Raw genomic sequence first — 26,078 nt, 5'->3', positions numbered from 1 at the left:
AAACATCGAAAGAGACAATACCAGACTGGTCATGCAATTACCACTCCAGAATCCTTTATAAAATTCAGTCACTTAGCAGAAGCAACATTAATTCAAGTGGCTGAACTAATGGATATCTTTTGGGCATGTCAATTTCCCCCAAAAAATTATGTAGTCAGTGTCAGTCAATATGCTTTTAAAGTATTCACACCTTCCAAACACTATAAAGACAGTGAGATTCCTTAACTTTCTTTTATTGACCCTTTCACATTGCTCATGCGTCTTATAAGAAAGGAACAGCAAATACATGAATTATTGATGTCTTCGTGTTGTTAAAAAGAAATTTTATCATAATGACGAAAGATCACGATACAAAAGACACTGTAGAAGCTAGGGAAAAATGCCTGAGCAGGCCATCATGCTACACATACGTTTCCAACTAAGGTCCTTACGTGAGCACCTCTTTTTTTTTTTAATTTTTTAATGTTTATTTATTTTTGAAACAGAGAGAGATAGAGCATGAACGGGGAAGGGTCAGAGAGAGAGGGAGACAGGATCTGAAACAGGCTCCAGGCTCTGAGCTGTCAGCACAGAGCCGGACGTGGGGCTCGAACTCACGGACCATGAGATCATGACCTGAGCTGAAGTCGGACGCTTAACTGACTGAGCCACCAAGGCACCCCGAGCACCTCTTAAAAAACATAAAGACCAATCCATGGAAAAGTTTAATAATTCCAATTTGGTTGCAGAATATTTGGCACTAAGCTTGATAACGAGTCCCACATCAGGTGAGCTCGGGCCCCGCTTCGGGTAAAACACAAGTCCTGGGTGAGCCCTGCTTCTCTCTCTCTCTCCCTCCCTCTCCTTCTTTCTCTCTACCCCCCCCTCCCCAACTTGCACCCTCTCTCTCTGCCCCTTGCTCACTTGCACCCTCTCTCTCCCGAAAAAAAAAAAAAAAAGGCTATGGTTAGTAATGTTTAATTCAATCAAATGTGAAGTTGACTCAGGGAGGTTTGGAACAAGTTGTCTCTACATTAACCATTAGTCCAAATGCCTTTGTGTGCACTGCATTAACGAGGTGGCTAATAAGTGCATATAAAATGTTTCCCATATGCCTCAGAAAGAACGGTTTTAATTATAATGATAACACAAAATTACAAGTCCAAGAATACATTTAATTATCTTAAAACCACAGAGCTTTATTAAGAAAGGAAGACATATAAATGGAAAGAAACAGAACGCTCTGAAATAATCAGATATACGCATTAAGGACTTTTTTCACAATCAATTTATACATTTAATTCCATCATAAAAATTAGATTAAAAGTATGTTTAAGTAGCAGAATTCATCTTTCCTTCTTTTAAGAAACATCTACGGATAGCCCATTATATGAAAAAGTTTGTGCTAGCTACTGCGAATACAGCAGTGAATGAAATACAAAATTCTGTCTTCTAAATTCTATGTGAGAGTAATTGTGAACAGATACTTAGAGAATTTTGTAAATGAGAATAGATTTCTGAGTTTTATCTTAAGTTCATATTGTCAAGTCATTCCCTATCTTAATTTCTCTCAAACACACAAATAATAGACACCATCACTGGGCTCTAAAGGAAAACCCATGCCACATTTTCTGAAAGAGAAAGTGATCAAATCACATATATGGCTGTCAAATTTTGCCCCAAATACAGAGGAAGAAAATTAGTATGAAACTGTACTTAATTAAAATATTTCACAGAGCTATTGTAAAGTAGATGTTAAATAAAACATTAAAAATAAAATAAAGTAGATGTTAGAGGTGAAAACATGATGGAAGGAATGCTCAAATCAAATTATATTAAGTGAAAAAATCATGTTCCTAATCAGAATACGATTTTTTAAGACTAAAATGAATATTAACAATAATATCCGATTATAGAAGTATGACTTTCATATTTTTCACTTTATGTATTTCTATATTTGACATGTAATGTTGTAGCATCAGAAAAATAATCAATGCTACTTGGAAACACAACATTTAAATGCCCATCTCATCCATAGTAAGGACTGAAATATTAGTACTAAGGGGTTATTTATGGGAAAGGCATCTGAATAGCATATGTAAACTCACATTTAAAGCCTGAATTTCAACATAAAACCTTACTAACTCCCTTCAAGAATTCCATTGAGCAGCAATCATCCAAGAAAATGTTCTAACCCTGTCTGGGTCATCTCGATCCCAGTTGTCTTCAGTTATGCTTTAATGTCTACCACATTAGCTTCCGCCTGCAGACAAACAATAGCACAAACGATCTGCTTGAAGTTCTGTGTCAAAGGACAGGGGCTGCCCAGTCACAGGTTTGGGTGCAGGCAGCAGGTGTCTGGGACGCAATGTGCACTTGCTGCACAGAAGTAGACAGCTGAGTCTGCAGGCTGGGCGGCTGCGATGTGCAGGGACAGATGCTTGGCCGTCTTATTCAGTAAAACAGTGAGTCTTTGGTCTTCTTTTTTGGCCACACTTGAACGAATGTCTATAATGAGCTGGGGACCTTTTCCAAGTTCTTGCTTATACCAAGGGAAGTAGTTTGAGGCACTGTCTGAGTAACTACAGGTGATAACACAGCTGTTTCCCTCCTGGACTCTCAGGGTGGAAGGACTCTGCTCCACATTCTCTCCTCGGCTGAGCCCTGTGCAGAAAGAAAAGGTCAGAGAAAGGAGAGCAGTTCCCGCGTTATTATGCTTCAGAATTCCCCTTTTCTCCACTACCTGGAGGAAACCTGAGTAAAGCCAGTCTTGACTGCTGAAGACTATCCACTAATTACTCTGTTTCTCATAAACACTCAACTCACAGTGCAGCAGCAGCCACAAGAGCATGATGAAAGCCCCCTCGGATGTCCTCATGGTTCCTCCCAATTACAATTACGATCACTTTCAGAATTGCCACCTCCAGCCAGCACAGCTACTTCTAGTACCGGCCCGGCCTTCTTTCCTGCATCAGTCAGAGTGGTTTCCCACGTGTCCACCAGCCAATAAGAAGACGACTGTGCTTCTGCCAGACCTACTCATGCAGATGCTCTACCATGGACCCTCCGCCTGGTCTGCGGCAGCTCAGGTGCACCCTCCTGTGGTCACGTCTGTACTGAACTCACTGAGGAAAACCTTCTTCCCCTACCCCGAGCCTCTGGAGGGACTCAGACGCATAATGGCAGCAATACGTCAAACAAATTACATCCTAGACCAGAGACTAGATGCACAGGAAGAATGTCAACATTAAGATTTATACCTCTTCACACTACTGGGTCACTGTTAAGTTCAAAAGAGTAGATCCTGTTGCCGTTTACTCACTGATGGGCCTCGTGTACATGTTTGAAACGAGGAAGGAATCATGATTCACTGTCTTAAACAAAGAACATAGAAAACCTTCCCTTTCTGCCAAATCTACCAGCCTCATTTGTCTGTTATGGAGAAAAACTTTCCTAAAAGGAACATGCAAGCCAAAGATTAGAGTAAAAGAGAGAATATCATTTGATATTTCAAATAAGATAACTTTTATCTCAGTCGCTGCTTGTCCGAGCTGTCTGGCCCATGACCTTGCTACTCCCAGAGGACTGACAGTACCAACAGTCAGATGTGGAATCTTCCCTCAGTAAGATGACTGTGACAAAAAGTAGAAGACCAAATTTCAATCATAAGGGAGCAGGGAGATAACTTCCATCACTTACTTATTAATATTTCAACTATAGGAAACAGTTTGACCAAAGATTAGATTAATTTGCATAAAGAAATCTGACATGCTATTAAGAAATCTATTTGAATGTTATGTGTCTTATATTCTGCAAAGTATTGAAAGACAGACTAGACGTGCTGAGCAAACATCAAGCTGCACGCTCAGAAAATATAACCACATATGACTTTATCCTTGAACTGATTTCATTTTCTCAAATCAAGATAGATGGCATGTCTTAAAATGCAATTACCGACTCATGGACTCAGTAGAATTCCTTCTAAAGTATTAGCCAACTATTGTGTCATCCTTCCCCTTCCTGGTCATCACTGGTTCACATTCCATACTCTGTTATTTTTCTCCTAAACTCCTCTACAGTGTTCTCTCCCCAAATTCATTGATAAAGTTCTCTGGACCTATGAGTTTCCAGAATTATTGCCCTCTGTCTAAACCCTTTCTCATCCACTTGAATGTCTTGGAATTTTCTGATGACCTCTGTGAGAATAAATCCACGGAAGTCTAAATCTTGCATGTGCTCAGGAATAGAACCAACAGGAAACAGGCCCTAAAGAATTGATCAGAAGAAATGGTTTCTGGGAAACTAAGACCACTTCATTTCCAAAAGTGGAAGCTCCTTTCTATGATTCATACTCACTGATCCTCTGAAATGAAAAGAATAAAGCTAATCTTCCTTCCATATCTCCCATCCTTCAGTTTTAAAGACAGCTATGGTGAAGAACATCAACTCAATATGTAAATATATGGGTATATATAAAATGTGCTTTTATGTATGTAAAACTTCTTGATTTGGGGAATCTTTCATTCTCTCACCCATTCCCCATAAAATGAGAATTCTCAAACTCTTCCCTGGTCAAATTTCCCTTTTCTCGGATCTAGACACTGAGGTCAATATAGGCACTTTTGAGGTGTGACACACAGAACTAAATGTGATGTTCTGAATGTGAGCATTCATACGAATAATGTTCTTCCATGTATTGACTATAACACAGATAGATACAGCCATCTCTTGGACAAAATTCCCAACTCCATGATTATTTCAGAGAATATTGCTTTACTTCTTGTCAGAGTGTTGGCCTAGAAAACCTTCATCAAACACCTTCATGGACTCCCAGCTCCAGAAGTCTTCCAAATCCAGTGATCTTTTTTTGTAGACAATGTGTGAGTCATGCTCATTATACTCATCCTGACTTCAAGGGATACCCATCTGGGGTAATAAATATATTTGCTACTTGGGGGAAAGTCCTTAGAAATGCACGTAGGTGTTCAGATGACACTATCACCTTCGGTTCCCTCCTCCAGAAACCAGTGAGTGGAGGATGAGCCTGCAGGTAGAACAACAGTGGCTCAGCCTTAGTCTCCTTTCCTGCCCATGGTGTCAGATATTTACACAAATTACAGCTCTCCATTCAGGCGATCAAACTGTTGGACCATGGCTTTCACAGACCCAAACTACAGAGATCTAAGTGGCTGGACTTGCATTAGATACTTTCTCTTTACCCAGGAGAATGATCATGCAGCAAGGAGGCAGGGGAAGGAAATGAGCAAACTGGTTTCTTTCTTTCCCAGCTCTTTGACTACCTAATTGTTCCATACTGTACCCTTGGATACAGCCTCTGTTTTGTAAAATGAAGTGGACTAAAAAACCCTTTCGAAGGGGCTCTTCCAGCTTTAAATTTGTTTCATACTATATAATACAGCAAATATTTATTGAGGACTGGCTGAGAGCAGTGTGGACTTGTGTGAGTGTGGGGTTAAATTGCATGCATTGTGGAACCCCAAGATTATTTCCACAACCGTATGTGATCTCATAGGTCTGAGGTTTCTCCTAACCAACACTGGGACCTCTTCAGAAGCAGAGACACAGTCCCCAGGATGAGATCCTATCTGGGTTTTCATTTCTTCCATGAGATCAATAATGAATCAAGGGGAACTAAATCCATACGAAAATGGAATCAAATGGGACTTTATTCACTGAGTGTAAAGACCATCATAAGCAGTGAGATCCAGGTGGCTCCATAGGTAAGCACGGTGTTCTTCTGGAGACCTATTTCTTATATAAATCTATTACATATCATACATATATATCATATGAAGAAAAGAAAATCTCTGCAACTGAGAGAGGCTGGAGGAGGTGGATGAGCTTACTAACATGGAAAGCAAGAAGCACTTTTTTTTTTAAATTTTTTTTTTTTACATTTATTTTTGAGAAACAGAGTGAGACAAAGCGTGAACGGGGGAGGGGCAGAGAGAGTAGGAGACACAGAATCTGAAGCAGGCTCCAGGCTCTGAGCAAGCGGTCAGCACAGAGCCCGATGCGGGGCTCGAACCCACGAACTGTGAGATCGTGACCTGAGCCAAAGTCGGACGCTGAACCGACTGAGCCACCCAGGCGCCCCAAGAAGCACTTTTTAAAACAGCCTAACTACTTTCTGGACTCTGGCTTTCTCCTTGAAGATTTAGTATGGAGGTTCAAAATTTCCAGCCAGGGCTGCTTATATAATTTTTAAGATTGATTCAAAAGGAAAATTTGAAATCTTCATTCACACTTGATCTTAGCCAAAAGGCTGAGAAGCAATTGAGATCTTTATTCCAAAAGGAGGCTCATTAGGTAATGTTTCTAGTAGAACCATTTTTCTAAAATGCTTTAATTCTTCATTTCATGTCTCTGAATTTAATTTTTTAAAGGTTTTCATTTTTTTCAGCTATTTTAGGGTTCAGTGAAAACTTAGGAAGCACGTACTGAGGTTTCTATTCCACCTTCTGCCCCCACACACGCAGGGCCTCTCCCATTATCAACTTCCCCATGGCAGTGGTGTACCTTTCACAATGGATGAACCTATGTTGACACATTGTATCACCCAAAGTCCTTAGTTTACCAGGGGTTCACTCTTGGTGTTACACATTTTATGGTTTTGAACAAATGTACAATGGCATGTATCCACCACTGTAGTATCATAGTGAGTAGGTTCACTACACTAAATATTCTCTGTGCTCTGCTCACCCCTCCTGCTCCCCTCAACCCTTGGAAACCACAATCTTTTTTTTTTCAATATATGAAATTTATTGTCAAATTGGTTTCCATACAACACCCAGTGCTCATCCCAAAAGGTGCCCTCCTCAATACCCATCACCACCCTCCCCTCCCTCCCACCCCCCATCAACCCTCAGTTTGTTCTTAGTCTTTAACAGTCTCTTATGCTTTGGCTCTCTCCCACTCTAACCTCTTTTTTTTTTTTCCTTCCCCTCCCCCATGGGTTTCTGTTAAGTTTCTCAGGATCCACATAAGAGTGAAACCATATGGTATCTGTCTTTCTCTGTATGGCTTATTTCACTCAGCATCACACTCTCCAGTTCCATCCATGTTGCTACAAAGGGCCATATTTCGTTCTTTCTCATTGCCACGTAGTACTCCATTGTGTCTATAAACCACAATTTCTTTATCCATTCATCAGTTGATGGACATTTAGGCTCTTTCCATATTTTGGCTATTGTTGAGAGTGCTGCTATAAACATTGGGGTACAAGTGCCCCTATGTATCAGTACTCCTGTATCCCTTGAGCAAATTCCTAGCAGTGCTATTGCTGGGTCATAGGGTAGGTCAATTTTTAATTTTTTGAGGAACCTCCACACTGTTTTCCAGAGTGGCTGCAGCAATTTGCATTCCCACCAACAGTGCAAGAGGGTTCCCATTTCTCCACATCCTCTCCAGCATCTATAGGCTCCTGATTTGTTCATTTTGGCCACTCTGACTGGCGTGAGGTGATATCTGAGTGTGGTTTTGATTTGTATTTCCCTGATGAGGAGCGACGTTGAGCATCTTTTCATGTGCCTGTTGGCCATCCGGATGTCTTCTTTAGAGAAGTGTCTATTCATGTTTTCTGCCCATTTCTTCACTGGGTTATTTGGTTTTCGGGTGTGGAGTTTGGTGAGCTCTTTATAGATTTTGGATACTAGCCCTTTGTCTGATATGTCATTTCCAAATATCTTTTCCCATTCCGTTGGCTGCCTTTTAGTTTTGTTGGTTGTTTCCTTTGCTGTGCAGAAGCTTTTTATCTTCATAAGGTCCCAGTAATTCATTTTTGCTTTTAATTCCCTTGCCTTTGGGGATGTGTCGAGTAAGAGATTGCTACGGCTGAGGTCAGAGAGGTCTTTTCCTGCTTTCTCCTCCAGGGTTTTGATGGTTTCCTGTCTCACATTCAGGTCCTTTATCCATTTTGAGTTTATTTTTGTGAATGGTGTGAGAAAGTGATCTAGTTTCAACCTTCTGCATGTTGCTGTCCAGTTCTCCCAGCACCATTTGTTAAAGAGACTGTCTTTTTTCCATTGGATGTTCTTTCCTGCTTTGTCAAAGATGAGTTGGCCATACGTTTGTGTGCCTAGTTCTGGGGTTTCTATTCTATTCCATTGGTCTATGTGTCTGTTTTTGTGCCAATACCATGCTGTCTTGTTAGTAGTAGTAGAGGCTTTGTAGTAGAGGCTAAAGTCTGGGATTGTGATGCCTCCTGCTTTGGTCTTCTTCCTCAAAATTCCTTTGGCTATTTGGGGCCTTTTGTGGTTCCATATGAATTTTAGGATTGCTTGTTCTAGTTTCGAGAAGAATGCTGGTGCAATTTTGATTGGGATTGCATTGAATGTGTAGATAGCTTTGGGTAGTATTGACATTTTGACAATATTTATTCTTCCAATCCATGAGCAGGGAATGTCTTTCCATTTCTTTATATCTTCTTCAATTACCTTCATAAGCTTTCTATAGTTTTCAGCATACAGATCCTTTACATCTTTGGTTAGATTTATTCCTAGGTATTTTATGCTTCTTGGTGCAATTGTGAATGGGATCCGTTTCTTTATTTGTCTTTCTGTTGCTTCATTGTTAGTGTATAAGAATGCAACTGATTTCTGTACATTGATTTTGTATCCTGCAACTTTGCTGAATTCATATATCAGTTCTAGCAGACTTTTGGTGGAGTCTATTGGATTTTCCATGTATAGTATCATGTCATCTGCAAAAAGCGAAAGCTTGCCTTCATCTTTGCCAATTTTGATGCCTTTGATTTCCTTTTGTTGTCTGATTGCTGATGCTAGAACTTCCAACACTATGTTAAACAATAGTGGTGAGAGTGGGTATCCCTGTCGTGAGATAGTCGTGAGAGTGGGTTCCTGATCTCAGGGAAAAAGCTCTCAGTTTTTCCCCATTGGGGATGATGTTAGCTGGGAAACCACAATCTTTTTACTGTCTCCACAGTTTTGCCTTTTCCAGAATGTCATGTAGTTGGAATCATAACATATGTAGCCTTTTCAGATTGGCTTCTTTCACTTACTAAAATGCATATAAGTTTCCCCTATCTCTTCATGGCTTGATAGCTCTGAATTATATTTTTATAATTTTTAGCACTGAACATATTCCATTGGTTGGATATACCACCATTTATCTACCCATTTGCCTATTCAAAGACGTGATGCTACTTCCAAATTTTGGCCATTATGGATAAAACCGCTATAAAACACCTGTATACAGGTTAGTGTGTGGACATAAGTTTTCAAACTCTTTGGTTAGATACTCAGGAAGGCCATTGCTGGGTCATATGGTAAGAGTATGTTTAGTTGTGTAAGAAACTGCCAAACTGTTTTATTGAAATGGCCATGTATACACTTCCATTTTGTAGTAATTTACCAACAAAATTTACTATACCCTTTTACAACATGTCAAAGCCGCAGGTAGTCCAAAGCACGCACAGGCACAACAGGTGGTCCCGCCCACTGCCCAGCTCACACACAGCCTGCTTTGACAGAGAACCTGAGCCTGCATGTGTTCGCACGCTGTGTCCTGCTGCCTGTGGACCTCCTCTGCTCGTGCATATGTTCCACCCTCTAACGGGACTTCACTTACAAAACACCAGTACAAAGATAAAATTATTTTAATTTCAAGACAGTGATGGCAGAGCATTAAAACAAGGCCAGGGCTCCTTCTGAGAGTCAAAGTGCTGTGGAATTGCACAGGTCACGTGCTCTAGAAGCTGGCTTTGCACCCAGTTTTTGGGAGTCTGCCCATTAATGTCCACCATAATTGTCAAGGTCCCGGTCCTTCCTAGCAACGCCCTTTCATCAACATAAAAAACAGTGCAAGCTGGAATTCAGTTTGTGTTTTAATTATTCCACATGCAAGTTTGAACTTTGAGTTTGGAGTCAGAAGTCTTTGTCTCTGCCTACAACAGAGAAGAGTTTCTTTTAGAGTAGTTCGGGAAGATTTATACTTCATTTCCCTAATGGTGAATGATGTTACAAAATCACGAGTAATACATTCACTCAAAACACAAGGAAAAGCAATGGATTTCAATGGAACAGAAGGAAAATTTCCATGAGCTCTTCCACCCTAGGTGCTATTTAGAAATGACAATTGGGTACTTTTGTCAGTGATATATATAAACACATTGTAAAAATTGATCATTAGAAATCCTTTTGTGATTCTGAAGACTCTTCTACATCAGGTAGCTAGCAGATAAGCTCTCATGTCACCTCAGATGCTCTAATTTAGGAATAATATGACCTCAACCAAGTCACTTTTGCTTTCAAATCCTCATTTTATTCATGCATAAAAGTACTTATTACAGGGCATTATCTTACCAAAATAGAAAATAATTGTAATAAGTTACGTAGAGTGGTTGAACTTCAACAAAAATTGTTTTATTATATATGTATTTCTAGGAGTGTAAAAGCCAAATACAAACTTTAAAAAACATTACACACGTTCTGTTTTATTTTCTTTGAAAAAAAACCATGTGCAGGTAACTGAAAAACTTAGTCATCTCTTTCTGTTCGTTGATGACCATATATGTTTTCAAGCCTTTTCCCTCTGAGTAATTTACATATAATTTATATGCTAGCTGCCAGGAGATATGTTTTAACAGGGCATTGGATATTGGCATCTCCGTCAACTACTCCAATGGTTCCGTGGTAGAGCTTTTTACCTGGAAAGGGCTTTCTGGGAAGAAAAAGGGCAAGAAAAGCAAAAGTGAAATGACAGCCCTGATGGGTATACTTTTAGGAGGGAAAAAAGTACTGTAACATAAGTATGAAAATGTGCAAAAACTCCTGTGTGGGCAAATAAGTGCCTGACCCATGAAGAGCTGGGGCCACGAGCCCAGCTGCAGTTTGGGGACAGGCTGCAGAGCAGCAGGGAGCACTGTGCCTCCACTGCACACAGATAGGTGGCTGAGTCTTCCTGCTGGGAGGCCCTGATGTGCAGGCTGCTGTGCCGGTCCTTAGTGTTCACCGAGCAGTTCAACCTCCCATCCTGCTTCATCCCTGAAGCGATGTAAAACAGCTGGGTGAGGCTACCGCCCCCGGGGTTCTGTCGCAACCACTGCACGTAGGTCACCGAGCTGGAAAAATTGCACCTCAGGGTAGAGCTGGCTCCCTCCTGGAGGCTCAGGGCTGCAGGTGTCTGCTCCACGTCCATCCCTCTCACCCCTGCTTGGAAAGACAAAAACAAACACAAAAGAAGTCACTGCAGAGCCACTGAGGCAGTTTTCAAACCCACAGAGTATTCCCGGGAACACCCGCTGAGGGTGAGACCCTGCAGGAGCTCTGTGCCAGCTCCCCCTCCACTGCAGGCTGTGAACCTCCCCTGCCCCCGTCTGGGACACCCCCACTCACAGCAAACCTGCACCCACAGAAGCCCCAGCAGGGCTCCCCGCTGTCTCTTCATGACTCCTTGTCTAGTCGCTGACTTGCCTTCACCCCTGCTCTGAAGAGTGTAGAGTCTTGGGTCCAGAGAAGTTGTGTTGTCAACAGTCACCACGTCCCTCCAGAATCACTGAGCACCAATCACACCTGAACCCTGTCAGTCCCGGAACTGAGACTCCACCCACAGTGGCCCAGGAGACTGCAGAGCAATCTGTCCAAAACTGTGCTTGCCAACAGAGCAGGGAGGTAGGGATGATATTTCCAATATGTGAAGTTATAAGAGTTTTTTTTTTTTCTCTGAAAATACTTTTTGTAAGAAATTTGTGGATTAGAGGAAAGTGGATAATATTTCTGTATAAGTCAGTGTCTCATTGGGTTACACAGAACCTTGAAAAATCACAGGGAAGAGTAACCCCATCCCCCAAATTGCATGGCTTGATAGACAATGTGAGAATTCAGTTATATAAAAATACTAATAAAGGGAAATTATATGATAGCATGTATTGTGTATTGTGGAAGTAAATATAATTTCTTGAAATCAAGAGAGTTCTAGAAACCACGATGGACAGTCACCATCTGCACAGAAAATGATTCCAAGCAGAATTTAGTTGGTGAATAATAAGATGTTTGTATAATGTCCACTCTGATTTAATATACACCTCTCCTCCTCTCTTGTGCAACACGTGGACACCCTGCTCACCCACACAGCTGATTTTGGCTGGTCTACATGCTACTGGTCAAAGTAAATATTGTAGCCTCCCTTTTCTTCCATTTTTCTTCCTTGTTTTTTTCTCTTCTCTTCATTCTCATTCCTTCCACTCTGAGCAGAGATAAATGAAAAGGTAGGCTGTCTGGGGTACTGAAATAATTTCTAGGTCAGTGGGTTTGTGTGATTTTATTGATAACCATGGAAAACAGGTAATAAGATGTTTTCCATTGAGCTTCCACAGTCACAATGCCCAGAAATATTCTTATCCTGGTACTTGTGCTCAGAGAGTCATCCTCACAGGGTATTTATGGAGATATGGGTTCCACCTTTTTGAAGTTTATGTGGAATGGCAGAACTGGAAACCTGAGATGAATTTTAGGCAAACAGTGTCTCCCTTCCCCCACCAACCTTTGCTGTTTATAATTTGACTGGGTCACATGACTTCTGTTCTCTCTTCAACTGTTCAACTCTTGGACCATCACAAAGTCTTTGTTTCTTACAAAGCCTAGAGTGCCCCCTAGAGGACTGAAACAGTCAGCAAAAACCACTTTATACCAAGCAACTCAGCAGACACAGAGCCCCCCAGCCCCATTCATTCCATGCTTCCTGATGAAGGAAATGCAGATGGTCAAAATAGAAGGTAACTGCTCAGATTGAATGGGGATTAAAAATGAACCAAATCCCACATGTAAAATGGAATTTCATGGAAATTGATATCAGAAAATATTTTGATAAATCTCAATCTGTGCTGTTTACTTGATTTCTTTAACTTAGTTCAAAATAAATCTACAGGGGCATCTGGATGGCTCAGTTGGTTAACTGCTGGGCTCTTGGTTTCAGCTCAGGTCATGATCTCATGGTTTGTGAGTTTGAGCCCCACCTCGGGCTCTGTGCTGACAGCACAGAGCCTGCTTGGGATTCTCTTTCTCCCTCTGTCTCTGCCACTCCCCTGTCCATGCACCCTCTTGCTCTCTCTCTCTCAAAATAAATAAATAAACTTTAAAAAAATTTTAAATAAACCCATAGAAGAGAGGGGCAAAGATGGCAGAGCAGCATGGAACTTCTCAGCTTTTCTTGTCCCTGAAATGCAGCTAGATCACACCAAACCATTGCACACCTAGAAAATTGATCTGAGGATTAACACAACAATCTGCCTAACTTGAGCCACAGAACTTGGCAAGTACACAGCACAGACAGGTAAACTTGGAGAGACAGAAGCCACAGAGGGTAGGGAACTGTTTTTGCAGAGAGAGGACAGAGAAAGTGGGAGAGTACAGGAAAAGCACTCCCCCTGAAGCAGCTGGAGAGAAAGAAAAAGAGTGGAAACACCAAAGTGACTGAACAAGAAAGGAAGAAAGGAGAAAGGAGATGGTTTCAATACCAATAGGACTCTATAAACAGGGGAGAGCAGTGTCAGAAAGTCCATAGCTCAATACCTGGTGGTACTCTGGTGGGAAAAGCGAATCCCCTGGAGCAGGCAGCAAGGTCCGAGGGATCCATTGGCCACACAGGGAGTAGAAGTTCCCCTGCTTGGAGGACATTTGGTAGAGGCTATAGGACCTCCCCACAGGCAAAGGTCCCATCGGACACCAGAGAACAGCCATGTTTGCTGATATTGGAACCAAAGTGCCAGGGTGTGGTGAAACCTGGCACCGGCTGTGTGTTGTGCTTTCCCATAATCTCTGAACTTCTACTCCTGTGTGATCACATGAACTTTTTTCTGGGGCAAACATGCACCCAGCCACAATCTCTGAACCTCTGCAACAGTGCAACCACACAAACATTCCCAAGGCAAAGCCAGCAACCAGCCATTGCTCCTGGAAACCCTCCCCCAGAGGGTCAGAGCAGGTCCAAGCTGCAGGGCTCTCAGAAGTGAGGGGAATGTAAACACAGACCCATATGAGATATAATTCAGGAGAGAGGTGCAACCTGGAAGACTGCTGGCTTGGACATGAACAGTGTAGAAGAAGGGAGTAGATGGAAGCCAGAGACAAAGGAAGGATACTTGATTGATGGTCGGTGAGAGCAGAGTTCCAGTGCCATAGACTGGAATATGGGTGACACCATTTCCACCTCTCCCACGCATGTGCATATATGCGCATGGGAGCCACAGCAATCCACCCCAGTAAGCTAAGCACCACCACCTAGTGGAGAACCCAGCCATTACGTTAACCCCATCCAACCACACCAACCAAGCTCAAGCCCTAGAGAACCACCACAAATCTATCCACAGGCTTAGTGTATGGACTATAAAGTGCTTCATAGTTAGACTTCTAGGGAAACTGGATGTTATTCGGATTTCATTCTGTTCATTGGTCCATCTATTTGGGTTTTTTTGTTTTGTTTTTTGCTTTTTTTTGTTTTTTGTTTTTTCTTGGATACAGAAAGAGAAAGAATTTATTCTTATTTTCTGCTTTTTAAAGTGATTTAACTTTTTTATTATATTTTTTAATTTTTTGTATATATATGTGTGTATATATATATATATATATATATATATATACACACATACATATACACACACACATATACAATGGAATACTACTTGGCAATGAGAAAGAATGAAATTATGCCATTTGCAGCAATGTGGATGGAACTGGAAGGTATTATGCTGAATGAAATAAATCAGTCAGAGAAAGACACATATCATATGTTTTCACTCATATGTGGATCTTGAGAAACTTAACAGAAGACCTTGGGGGGAGGGAAGGGGAAAAAATATTTACAAACAGAGAGGGAGGGAGGCAAACCATAAAAGACTCTTAAATACAGAGAACAAACAGGGTTGATGGGGGTTTGGGGGAGAGGGGAAAATGGGTGATGGGCACTGAGGAGGGCACCTATTGGGATGAGCACTGGGTGTTATATATAAGCAATGAACCATGAGAATCTACCCCAAAAAACAAGAGCGCACTTTACACACTATATGTTAGCCAATTTGACAATAAAATATATTTTAAAAATTTGTTTAACTTTTTTACTATGTTTTTTATATTTTTGTAAATTTTTTATTCTATTTTGCTTTCTTCATTTCATTTTATTGTATTGTATTGTATACATCTTTAAATTTTTTTAATTTTTCTTATTTTTTCTTTTCTTTTCCTTTTTTCTCCATTATATCAAGCTTCTTTCAACAGCCAGACCAAAACATACCTAGGATCTAGTTTCCTTTTGTTTGATTTTTTGTGTTGTTTTTAATTTTTTAATTTTAATTTTTTATTTTATTAATTCTTTGTCTTTGTCCAAAATGACAAAATGAAGGAATTCACTCCAAAAGAAAGAACAGAAAGAAATGACAACCATTGACTTAATAAACACAGATATCACCAAGATGTCTGAACTAGAATTTAGAATCATGATAATAAGAATACTAGCTGGGGTTGAAAAAAGCATAGAATCCCTTTCTGCAGAGATAAAAGGAGTACAATCTAGTCAAGACAAAATTAAAGATGCTATAACGGAGATGCAATTTCAAATGGATGACACCATGGCAAAGAAGGATAAGGCAGGTCAGCAAATCTGCAATACAGAAGATAAAATTATGGAGAATAAATGAAGCAAAAAAAAGAGGGAAACTAAGGCAAAAAAGCATGATATATAAGAATTAGAGAACTCAGTGACTCATTACAAAGTAATAACATCCGAATCATAGGGGACCAGAAGATGAAGAGAGAGAAAAAGGGGTAGAAGGGTTTTGTGAGCAAATCATAGCAGAAAACTTTCCTAACCTGGGGAAAGACACAGACATCAAAATCCAGGAAGCACAGAGAAATCCCAGTAGATTCAACAAAACTGACCACCAGTAAGGCATATCATGGTCAAATTCACAAAATACAAAGACAAGGAAAGAATTATGAAAGCAGCAAGGGAACAAAAAAAGTCCTTAACATACAAGGGAAGACAGATCAGGTTCACAGCAGACCTATCCACAGAGACTTGGCAGGCCAGAAAGGAGTGGCAGGATATAGTCAATGTGTTGAATCAGAAAAATATGCAGCCAAGGATTCTTTTTTTTTCTTTTTTAATTTTAATGTTTATTTATTTTTGAGAGAGAGATAAAGAATGTGAGTGGGCAAGGGGCAGAGAGAGAGGGAGACACAGAATCTGAAGCAGTCTCCAAGTTTGAGCTGTCAGCACAGAGCCTTACACAGGGCTCAAACTCATGAACTGTGAGATCATGACCTAAGCCGAAGTCAGGCACTTAACCAACTGAACCACCAATGTGTCCCTACAGCCAAGAATTCTTTATCCAGCAAGGCAGTCATTCAAAATAGGAGACACAAACAGTTTCCCAGACAAACAAAAATTAAAGGAGTTTGTGACCACTAAACCAGCCCTGCAAGAAATTTTGAGGGGGACTCTCTGAGGGGAGAAAACATGAAAAATAAATAAATAAATACCAAAAACAACAAAGACTAGAAAGGAATAGAGAACACCACCAGAAACTCCAACTCTACAGGCAACACAGTGGCAATAAATTCCTATCGTTTAGTATTCACTCTAAATGTCAATGGACTAAATGCCCCAATCAGAAGACATAGGATAACGTAATGGATAAGAAAACAAGATCCATCTATATGCTGTTTACAAGAGACCCATTTTAGACCCAAAGATACCTTCAGATTGGAAGGGGATGGAGAACCATCTATCATGCTAATGGTCACCAAAAGAAAGCCAGAGTAGTCATACTTACATCAGACACCCTAGATATTAAAATAAGGACTGTAACAAGAGATGAAGAAGGGTATTATATCACAATTAAGGGGTCTATCCACCAAGAAGATCTAACAATTGTAAACATATGCCCCTAATGTGTAACACCCAGATATATAAATCAATCACAAACATAAAGAAACTCATTGATAATAATACCATAATAGTAGGGACTTCAACATCCCACTTAGAGCAGTGGACAGATCATCTAAGCAGAAAATCAACAAGGAAACAATGGCTTTGAATGACATACTGGACCAGATGAACCTAACAGACATATTCAGTACATTTCACCCTAAAGCAACAGAATACACATTCTTCTCAATTGCACAAGGAACATTCTCCAGAATAGATCACATGCTGGGACACAAATTAGCCCTCAACAAGTACAAAAAAGATCAAGATCATACCGTGCATATTTTCAGAGCACAATGCTATGAAACTCGTAATCAACAACAAGAAAAAAATTGGGAAAGACAACAAATACTTGGAGATGAAAGAACATCCTACTAAAGAATGAATGGGTTAACCAAGAAGTTAAAGAGGAAATTAAAAAGTACATGGAACCTAATGAAAATGATAATACCACAGGGGAGCCTGGTTGGCTCAGTTGGTTAAGTGTCTGACTTTGGCTCAGGTCATAATCTCACAGCTTGAGATCACAGCTTGTGACTTTGAGCCCCATCAGGCTCTGTTCTGACAGCTCAGAGCCTGGAACCTGCTTCAGATTCTGTGTCTCCCTTTCTCTCAGCCCCTCTCTCTGCTCAAGCTTGCTCTCTCTCTCTCTCTCTCTCCCTCAAAAATAAATAAACATTAAAAAAATTTTTTAATAAATAAAAAAAGAAAATGATAAGACCACAGCCACAAACCTCTGGGATACAGCAAAGGCAGTTATAAGAGGGACATATATAGTCATCCAGGCCTTTCTAAAGAAGGAAGAAAGGTCTCAGAAACACAACCTAACCTTACATCTTAAAGAGTTGGAAAAAGAACAGCAAATAAAACCCAAAACCAGCAGAAGATGGGAAATAAAAAAGATTAGAGCAGATATCAATGATATCGAAATTACAAAAAACAGTAAGACAGATCCAGGAGTTGGTTCTTTGAAAGAATTAACAAAATTGATAAACCTGTAGCCAGTTTATTCGAAAAGAAAAAAGAAAGGTCCCAAATAAATAAAATCAAGAATGAAAGAGGAGAGATCACAACCAATGCCACAGAAATACAAACAATAATAAGAGAATATTATGAGCAATTATATGCCAATAAAATGGTCAATCTGGAAGAAATGGATGAATTCCTAGAAACATATAAACTACCAAAACTGAAACAGGAAGAAATAGAGAATTTGAACAGACCCATAACCAATAAAGACATTGAATTTGTAATCAAAAATATCCCCCCCCCAAAAAAATAAGAGTCCAGGGCCAGATGGCTTTCCAAGGGAATTCTACCGAACATTTAAAGAAGAGTTAACACCTATTCTTTAAGCTGCTCCAAAAAATGGAAATGGAAGAAGAACTTCCAAACTCTTTCTATGAAGCCAGCATTATCTTGATTCCAAAACCAGAGACCCCACTAAAAAGGAGAACTATAGAACAATTTCCCTGATGTACATGGATGCAAAAATTCTCAACAAGATACTAGCCATCCATATCCAACAATACATTAAAAGAATTATTCACGACAATCAAGTGGGGTTTATACCTGGGATGCAGGGCTGGTTCAATATCCGCAAACAATTAACGTGATTCATCACATCAGTAAAAGAAAGGACAAGAACCACACGATCCTCTCAATAGATGCAGAGAAAGCATTTGACAAAATAGAGCATCTTTCTTGATCAAAAACCCTCAAGAAAGTAGGGATAGAAGGATCGCACCTCAAGATCATAAAAGCCATATACAAAAGACCCACCACTAATAACATCTTCAATGGGGACAAACTGAGAACCTTTCCCCCTAAGGTCAGGAACATGACAGGGATGTCCACTCTAACCACTATTATTCAACATAGTATTGGAAATCCTTACCTCAGCAATCAGACGAAACAGAGAAAGAAAGGGCATCCAAATCAGCCAGGAGGAAGTCAAACGTTCACTCTTCTCAGATGACATGATACTCTATCTGGAAAACCCAAAAGATTTCACTAAAAAACTGCTAGAACTGATCCATGAATTCAGCAAAGTTACAGGATATAAAATCAATGCACAGAAATCAGTTGCATTCTCCTATACACCAATAATGAAGCAGCAGGAAGAGAAATCAAGGAATTGATCCTGTTTACAACTGCACCAAAAACCATAAAAAAAAATAAAAAAAAAATAAAAAAAAAAAGGAATAAACTTAACCAAAGTTGTGAAAAATCTATACACTGAAAACAATAGAAAGCTTATGAAAGAAATTGAAAAAGACACAAAAAAGTGGGAAAAAAATCCATGCGCATGGCCTGGAAGAAGAAATATTGTTAAAATGTCGATACCACCCAAAGCAATCTACATATTCAATGGAATCCGTATCACAGTAACACCAGCGTCTTTCTCAGAGCTAGAACAAATGATGCTAAAATTTGTGTGGAACCAGTAAAGACTTCAAATAGCCAAAGCAATCCTGAAAAAGAAAACCAAAGCTGGATGCATCACAATTCTGGAAGATGGTAGAAACATCAGTGGTTGTCAGGATTAGAAGGGGGACGGGAAGAATTTTGTAAGTATAAGAAAGCTGAACTGATAAGCAAAAATAAAAAACTTTAATAATACACAGGATTTGGATTGGGTGTATTTAGGTGGGAATTTTTCATATGCTCTTTTCCTCAGAAATCAACTTCCAATTTTCTGCTGGCTTAAAAAGTGATCATTGCTTGTTATAAAGGGCCGTGGTATGCATGGCTATTCTATTACCTAGGAATTTTCTCACTCCATCCACTTATTTACCTTCCCTACGTGCCAATAACTTCAATACACGTATACATACACATGCGTGTGTATGCAAACACACACATATACCAACGTAGGCAACATCCTCCTCCTCAGTTATTCAAAATATTCAAAAATATGTGGGGTTTCTTTTCCCTCAGGCTTTCCAGAGGGCACAGCACACATAGGTATTTCTACACCAGATGTTGTTTTCTTCTTTATCGAATCTTTCGTGAAAGTTTGCATTTCTCCATATACTGCTCATTTTCTAAAATTTGTTGGCATCACTGTCTGCTGATAGCTTCTTTTCTGTGTCTATTTGGGTTTGTGGGTTTCTGCTCTGTAGGATGTTTTTCCTATCATTTGAATAGAGTTTTAGAGAAATCAAGAGATAACTTTGTATTTTTTATCTACCATTGTTTTTTCTAACGATTATATTTTTAGGTAATCTCTACATCCAACGTAGGGCTTGAACTGATAGCCCCAAGATCAAGAGTCACATACTCTACCACCTGCACCAACCATGCACCCTTAGTCTACCATGTTTATCCAAATGTCTGAGAAAAATACTTAGTATATAACCTTTTGAATTACTTAAAGTATCTTTTAGCATACATTGATATTTATAGAAGTTGAAAATATAGTAAAACCTTGGATTGCAAACACCTTGTTCTGCAGGTGTTTGGAAGATGAGCAAACATTTCTAATAAATTTTAACTTGATAAATGAGTGATGTCTTGCAATATGAGTCATACCTGATGCTGAACATCACATGATCACAATTGAGCCAATGGTTCTCTCTCTCTTTCGCTGTGGAATTGTGGGTGATGGTCTCCCATGCTCAGATGCTCAGCCTCAGGCTGTGGCGTTTGGCAGAAATCAGTGATTTTTCAGAATGTTGGAAGGTGCCCACAACTGGCACTTGGATATTTTTTGTCATTTCAGAGCACCTATGGACAGTGTATGGACACTCTTGCTTTTCCATACAAGAGTGAGCTTAGGAATGCTGTGCTTCATTCTAGGTCAGGCTGCCTGCAGATATAGACCCTTTCCTCTGCTGCCTTATTGCCAGTTACATTAAATACAGTATGTGACAAGAGTTTATTAACACTGTACTGTAGTCAACATCCATGCGAGTGTATACAGTAGCCCCCATGCAGAAAAAGGTTGAAAGGAAAGGTGGTAAGAAGAAGGAGATGATTACAGTGGAAGTTGAGAAAGAAGTCATGGAGAAGTACCAATAAGGTATGCGAGTGGCCAAAATTCCAAGGTTTTATGAGAAATCTACATCTGCATCTCCTCTATAGAGGAGGAGGAGGAGGAAAAGGTGGAGGAATCCCTCACTTCAAATGACATTAGGGAGATGTGTAAAATGTGGAAATAGTGCAAAATTTTGTAGAAAATCACCACCTGAATAACGCTGTAGCAGTGCGAGCAATGAATCCTTTTAACAACAATGCAATGTCACATTTCTGCGAAATCCTCAAAAGGAGGCAAAAGCAAGTGTCATTGGATAGGTTCCTTTTTAAAGTTGCAAGAAAAAAAGATTCCATTGAGCCAATAGATAGCAATGATTCTGTTAGTGATAGTGAAAGTCATCCTACATACTAACCTTCCTCTCTCTTATCTCCCTCACACCGGTCACAAAGGTTTTCAAAGGGAAGTGCAAAGTTAATCTGTTTATTTTTCCTTATGATTAGAATGTTCTTTTTATTTTGTATTATATTACAGTACTGTAATCATTTTTAAATGAATATTTTTGGGTTGTAGAATGAATCATCTAAGTTTCCATGATTTCTTATGGGGAAATTTCCTTTGATATACAAGTGCTTTAGATTACAAGCATGTTTCCAGAGCAAGCTATGCTCGCAAACCAAGGTTTGACTGTAAAATTTACATTTTAACCAATTAAATAAAAAAATAATTTTTTTAAATTTTTTAATGTTTATTTATTTTTGAGAGACAGAGAGAGACAGCGTGAGCAAGGGAGGGGCAGAGAAAGAGGTGGACACAGAATCTGAAGCAGGCTCCAGGCTCCGAACTGTCAGCACAGAGCCTGACATGGGGCTCGAACTCACAAAACCACGAGATCATGACCTGAGCTGAAGCCAGATGCTTAACTGACTAAGCCACCCAGGTGCCCCATAAAAAATTAATTTAAATCACGAATATATAACTAATATATAAGGAAATGTATTAATATTCTGATCATGGCTCACTCATAAAATCAGCTGATAAGGAGAGAATATTTAAAGAAGACTGTAATATTTGCAAAGTCTGGCAGTATATTTGCAGGGCAATGCAGAGTTTGCTTTTTCTATCGTCCTTTTTACTATTTCTCCTCATCCCATATCATTTCCAAAACCCATGATTTTTCTCCCTCTGGGAGAGACATCGGAGAAATCTATAGGATTTTCTGCCAGTATGACCTATGTATCTATATTGTTATAAAAAGTCAGTCCCTTGGGGCGCCTGGGTGGCGCAGTCGGTTGAGCGTCCGACTTCAGCCAGGTCACGATCTCGCGGTCCGTGAGTTCGAGCCCCGCGTCGGGCTCTGGGCTGATAGCTCAGAGCCTGGAGCCTGTTTCCGATTCTGTGTCTCCCTCTCTCTCTGCCCCTCCCCCGTTCATGCTCTGTCTCTCTCTGTCCCCAAAATAAATAAACGTTGAAAAAAAAAATTTTTTAAAAAAAAAGTCAGTCCAAGAGCATTTAATCTCACCATATTGCCTGAGCACTGAAAACCATCTCACTCGAGTTCTTACTGTTCCAAAGCCAACTGATCTACTTAACTGGCCTGGACATGCGTCATTTCCTCAATTATGTGTCTGCCCTCTCCCTTCATTTTGAACATCAGCCTGTGTCTACAATCTGATTTACTAGAAAAGAAACTAGGCCACAGGTCCCTTGCCTCTCTTTTCATTGTCACTTACATATGTTCCCCTCCTTTCTTCCCTCCCCTTCTTTCTTTATTCAAACCTGGTTTGGGGCTGCAGCTCTCCCATCACCTCTCCTGCCCATCCTCTGTCAGGAAGACATGGGACGGACACCACCTTCTCGGGCACACCCTGGCTCTCTCAGTGTGTCATTGGACACAGCAATACCCACCAGGGGGGCCTCAGCAGCTTGTGGGGCTGGACTTTCACAGCAGGATGAGCAAGATACCACTTCAATGTTATGTGGTTTCACCTTGAAATTACTTGGGTCCTGACTGAGGAACTACTGGAATTTCTCATTGCACTAATGAACAGCTGGGTTTGGGGGATGTTCCTTCTGGTTCCCATGCTCTAGCCATTTGTATGACTTGTGTATCAAGCAGACACTGAGGGGCAAACCATCATACACTGTGCTGGAACCAGAGTAGATCAGAGACATTCAGCACCTGGGCCCCTGTTCTGCTCAGAGTTTGTGCTCAGCTCCCCCTGCAGTCCCTGTCACTGTGTCACTCGCAGCACAGTAGTACACAGCCGAATCTGACGCTTGCACTGAGGACTTCTCCAAGTGGAAGGATTTGGATTTGCTGTCATAGGTGGCTTCAAAACCTTTGTGACTTCCCGTCTCCTTGTCCCTCAAGGCTTTCAGGAGGAGCTGTGGACCTTCTCCGGGATACTGGACATACCAGAAAAGAGTGGGGTACCCTGTCGCTGAATAAGTACAGTTTATAGTCAGGGACTCCCCTTCGGAGAGGGTCACTGGGCCTTCCATCTGGGTCACTGAGTCTCCGTGGGTTTGTCCTGGGAAAAAAGAAAAGAGACCTGTGTTACCTTAGGCATAAATCTCCTGGATAAAATTATAGTTCTAGGTTTTGCTGTCACAATAGATGAAACAATCCAAATACTAAGAGGCATTTTACTTACCAAGCATCAAGAGTACCACAGTCACGAAGCCTGGAGAACAGTTCATCTCTAGAGTGTCACCTAGCTAATGTGCTTCATTCGTAGCAGGAAGAAGCATTGGAGAGACAGAGCAATGATCAGTGGAAGCCCACATTTCTCAGGAAAGGTGTTTGTATTAGGAAGCTGCACCCCCTGCTGGACGGGGACTGAAACAGGATGCATGGTGGCCAGGGTCCTCCCAGAGTCAGCAAGATGTCTTTGTCCCTGACTTTATGAGGCACATGGCAGTCTTCAGGTGGCACTTGGAAATCTGAACAGCAGCAATCCTGACCTCCCAGGTCTACTTTCTTCTTAGGACACTACCTGATGTGGAAGTTCTTTAACAGAACATCCCAGAGTGTTTCTGTAGCTGAGAGGATAACAGTCTCTGAAGCATTTAATACAGTACTTTATGTTTTCACATATCCACTGTAGGCCAGCCTATAATCCACTGACCCCCAGAAAAGGGTTGAGGTTGAATATATAGAAAGTTATAAGAAGTCAACTCATTACTGAGTGCTTCTGTGTTTTTCAGCATTGTAACCCAATATTTAGAATACCCACTGTCCTTTTTTAAGCACTCACTAAATAATCTTAAACAAAACTTATAAACAAATAGCTTTTAATTGAAATACAGTATTTCTTGGTCCTAAAATAATATGAATTGTAAGGAATACAATCTTCTTAATAAAAGCTTTCCAGTAGAAAAGTCATACTATTTTATAGTCAAATATTTCAGTCGTCAAGTATTCCTCATTTTCAAAATCATTAAAAAGTAAAAAAGTGTGAATTCTAGACAGAAGAAACATCATAAATTAAGTTGTCAAATTCCTATTGAATGATCTGAGATTCTTACCTCATTCTCTCACTGTTTTGTTGACTCATATATATAAGGTGACTGTTATGTGAAATAGGCAACAATTATTAATCCTATACTATTAACAAGTTTTAGCCTCAAAGGTGCTTTCTATTAGAGTTTGCTGCCAAGCTTTAATCAAATAATTTTTCCTCACAAGGTAAGGAATCAGGATTATCAGGATAAGTTTTGGAGAGGCACACATCTTCTGTAGCCCTGTAAATGTTTATCTCCAGACACATAGATGAAAGTTTAGCTCAGGCTGTTTGCTGGGGCCACTCCACAGATTCACATCAAGCAGCTTCCCAGAGCAACATGGGAATGTTGTCCCAGATGCAGAGGGAAGTAAGAAACTCGGGCCTGGATAACTTTTGTGTTCACACATCCCTTCGCTTCTCCTCCACCTTGCAAATCACATTGTCAGAACCTGCCTTAAAACTATGCTGGAAGGAATTTGGGACAAGCAGCATGAAACTTCTACTTAAATATACAGGGAGAATTCCAGATAGGTGTGGATGGTGCTGGCTTGAAAATAAAGAGGAAGTCATTATCTATAACTCTTTAAAAAAAAAACAACTCAAACACATTTTAGCTGATTTTTGAGTCACATGTTTCCAAATTTCTTTAGCCAGTTCTTCTAGCTGAATCTAATGGCAAAACGGCAAATTCTTTATGGTGCTCTTATAGTCATCAATAAACATTTTCTTTCTTTTTTTTAATGTTTATTTTTGACAGAGGGAGAGAGAGAGTGTGTGCGTGTGTGTGAGAGAGAGAGAGAGAGAGAGAGGAGGGGCAGTGAGAGAGGGAGTTGGAGGATCTGAAGCGGGTTCTGTGCTTACAGCAGAGAGCCTGATGTGGGGCTCAACACACGAATCATGAGATCATGACCTGAGCCCAAGTCAGATGCTTCTGACTGAGCCACTCAGGTGCCCCTCAATGAACAATTTCAATACAAATTTTCAGGGATCGGGATGTTTTTGATGCATGATCTTTCTTACCTAGGGAGGTATTTTCTTAGAGTCAGTTTTTCCCTCTAACCCTACATCTGAGCTGCCACAGCCCTAGCCACTTCCTGTATGGGACGGCAACTCCCTGCCTTGGGCCCTACAGCAGAGGGATGTATCAACAAAGAGCCCTGGGGTTTGGGTACCTCCCTCCAACACGCTTCTCACTGTAGGCTCTGTCAGTGCAGAGAAATACACTGGGGAGTCCTCTAGCTATGAAGCTGAGATGGCAAGATGGATGGATTTTCTTGTCTTCTGGAAATTCAATGAGTAACGACCTTCTGTGGCATTTTGTTCATTCTAAGAATCCTGAAGAATAAGGGAAATCATCTCCCCACTGCTGGGCTGCTTGTATCACAACAGACTATAACTTAGATCACTGGGGTCATATGTGCATTCCAGGATGACAGCCCCCTTGTCCTGCACTAACATTGCTGTGGGGCTTGAGTTCCCTTCGGGGCAATATTGGATCCTGAAGGAAAAAAACATGGAATCAGAGGTTTTAGAGCGATGTGGCACAAAGAAATACTTTTGTATACCACTATGCCTCCCTCCCAAGGTACCCACAAGACACTGCCTATCTCCCGTTTTTAGGTAACTGGGTAGGGATGTTTTCACAGGGGCCA

General features: G+C 40.5%; 1 pseudogene and 3 gene segments (V, D, J or C); all 4 read right to left on the bottom strand.

The window, feature by feature from the left end:
* Positions 1–2,308: 2,308 nt before the first annotated feature.
* LOC123583698 lies at positions 2,309–2,857 on the bottom strand. The segment is given in 2 exon segments: positions 2,309–2,643; positions 2,806–2,857. Coding segments are annotated over 2 exon segments (387 nt in total).
* Positions 2,858–6,138: 3,281 nt separating this feature from the next.
* LOC123584748 lies at positions 6,139–6,277 on the bottom strand (annotated as a pseudogene).
* Positions 6,278–10,191: 3,914 nt separating this feature from the next.
* LOC123583328 lies at positions 10,192–11,455 on the bottom strand. The segment is given in 2 exon segments: positions 10,192–11,168; positions 11,355–11,455. Coding segments are annotated over 2 exon segments (558 nt in total).
* An 11,416-nt stretch (positions 11,456–22,871) lies between these two features.
* LOC123583361 lies at positions 22,872–23,632 on the bottom strand. The segment is given in 2 exon segments: positions 22,872–23,451; positions 23,575–23,632. Coding segments are annotated over 2 exon segments (381 nt in total).
* Positions 23,633–26,078: the final 2,446 nt, after the last annotated feature.

This window comes from Leopardus geoffroyi, chromosome B3 (genome assembly GCF_018350155.1).
Source record: "Leopardus geoffroyi isolate Oge1 chromosome B3, O.geoffroyi_Oge1_pat1.0, whole genome shotgun sequence".
Lineage (NCBI taxonomy): Eukaryota > Metazoa > Chordata > Mammalia > Carnivora > Felidae > Leopardus > Leopardus geoffroyi.
Note: the sequence above shows the minus strand (reverse complement) of the source record. Positions and strands in the feature narration are given on the sequence as shown.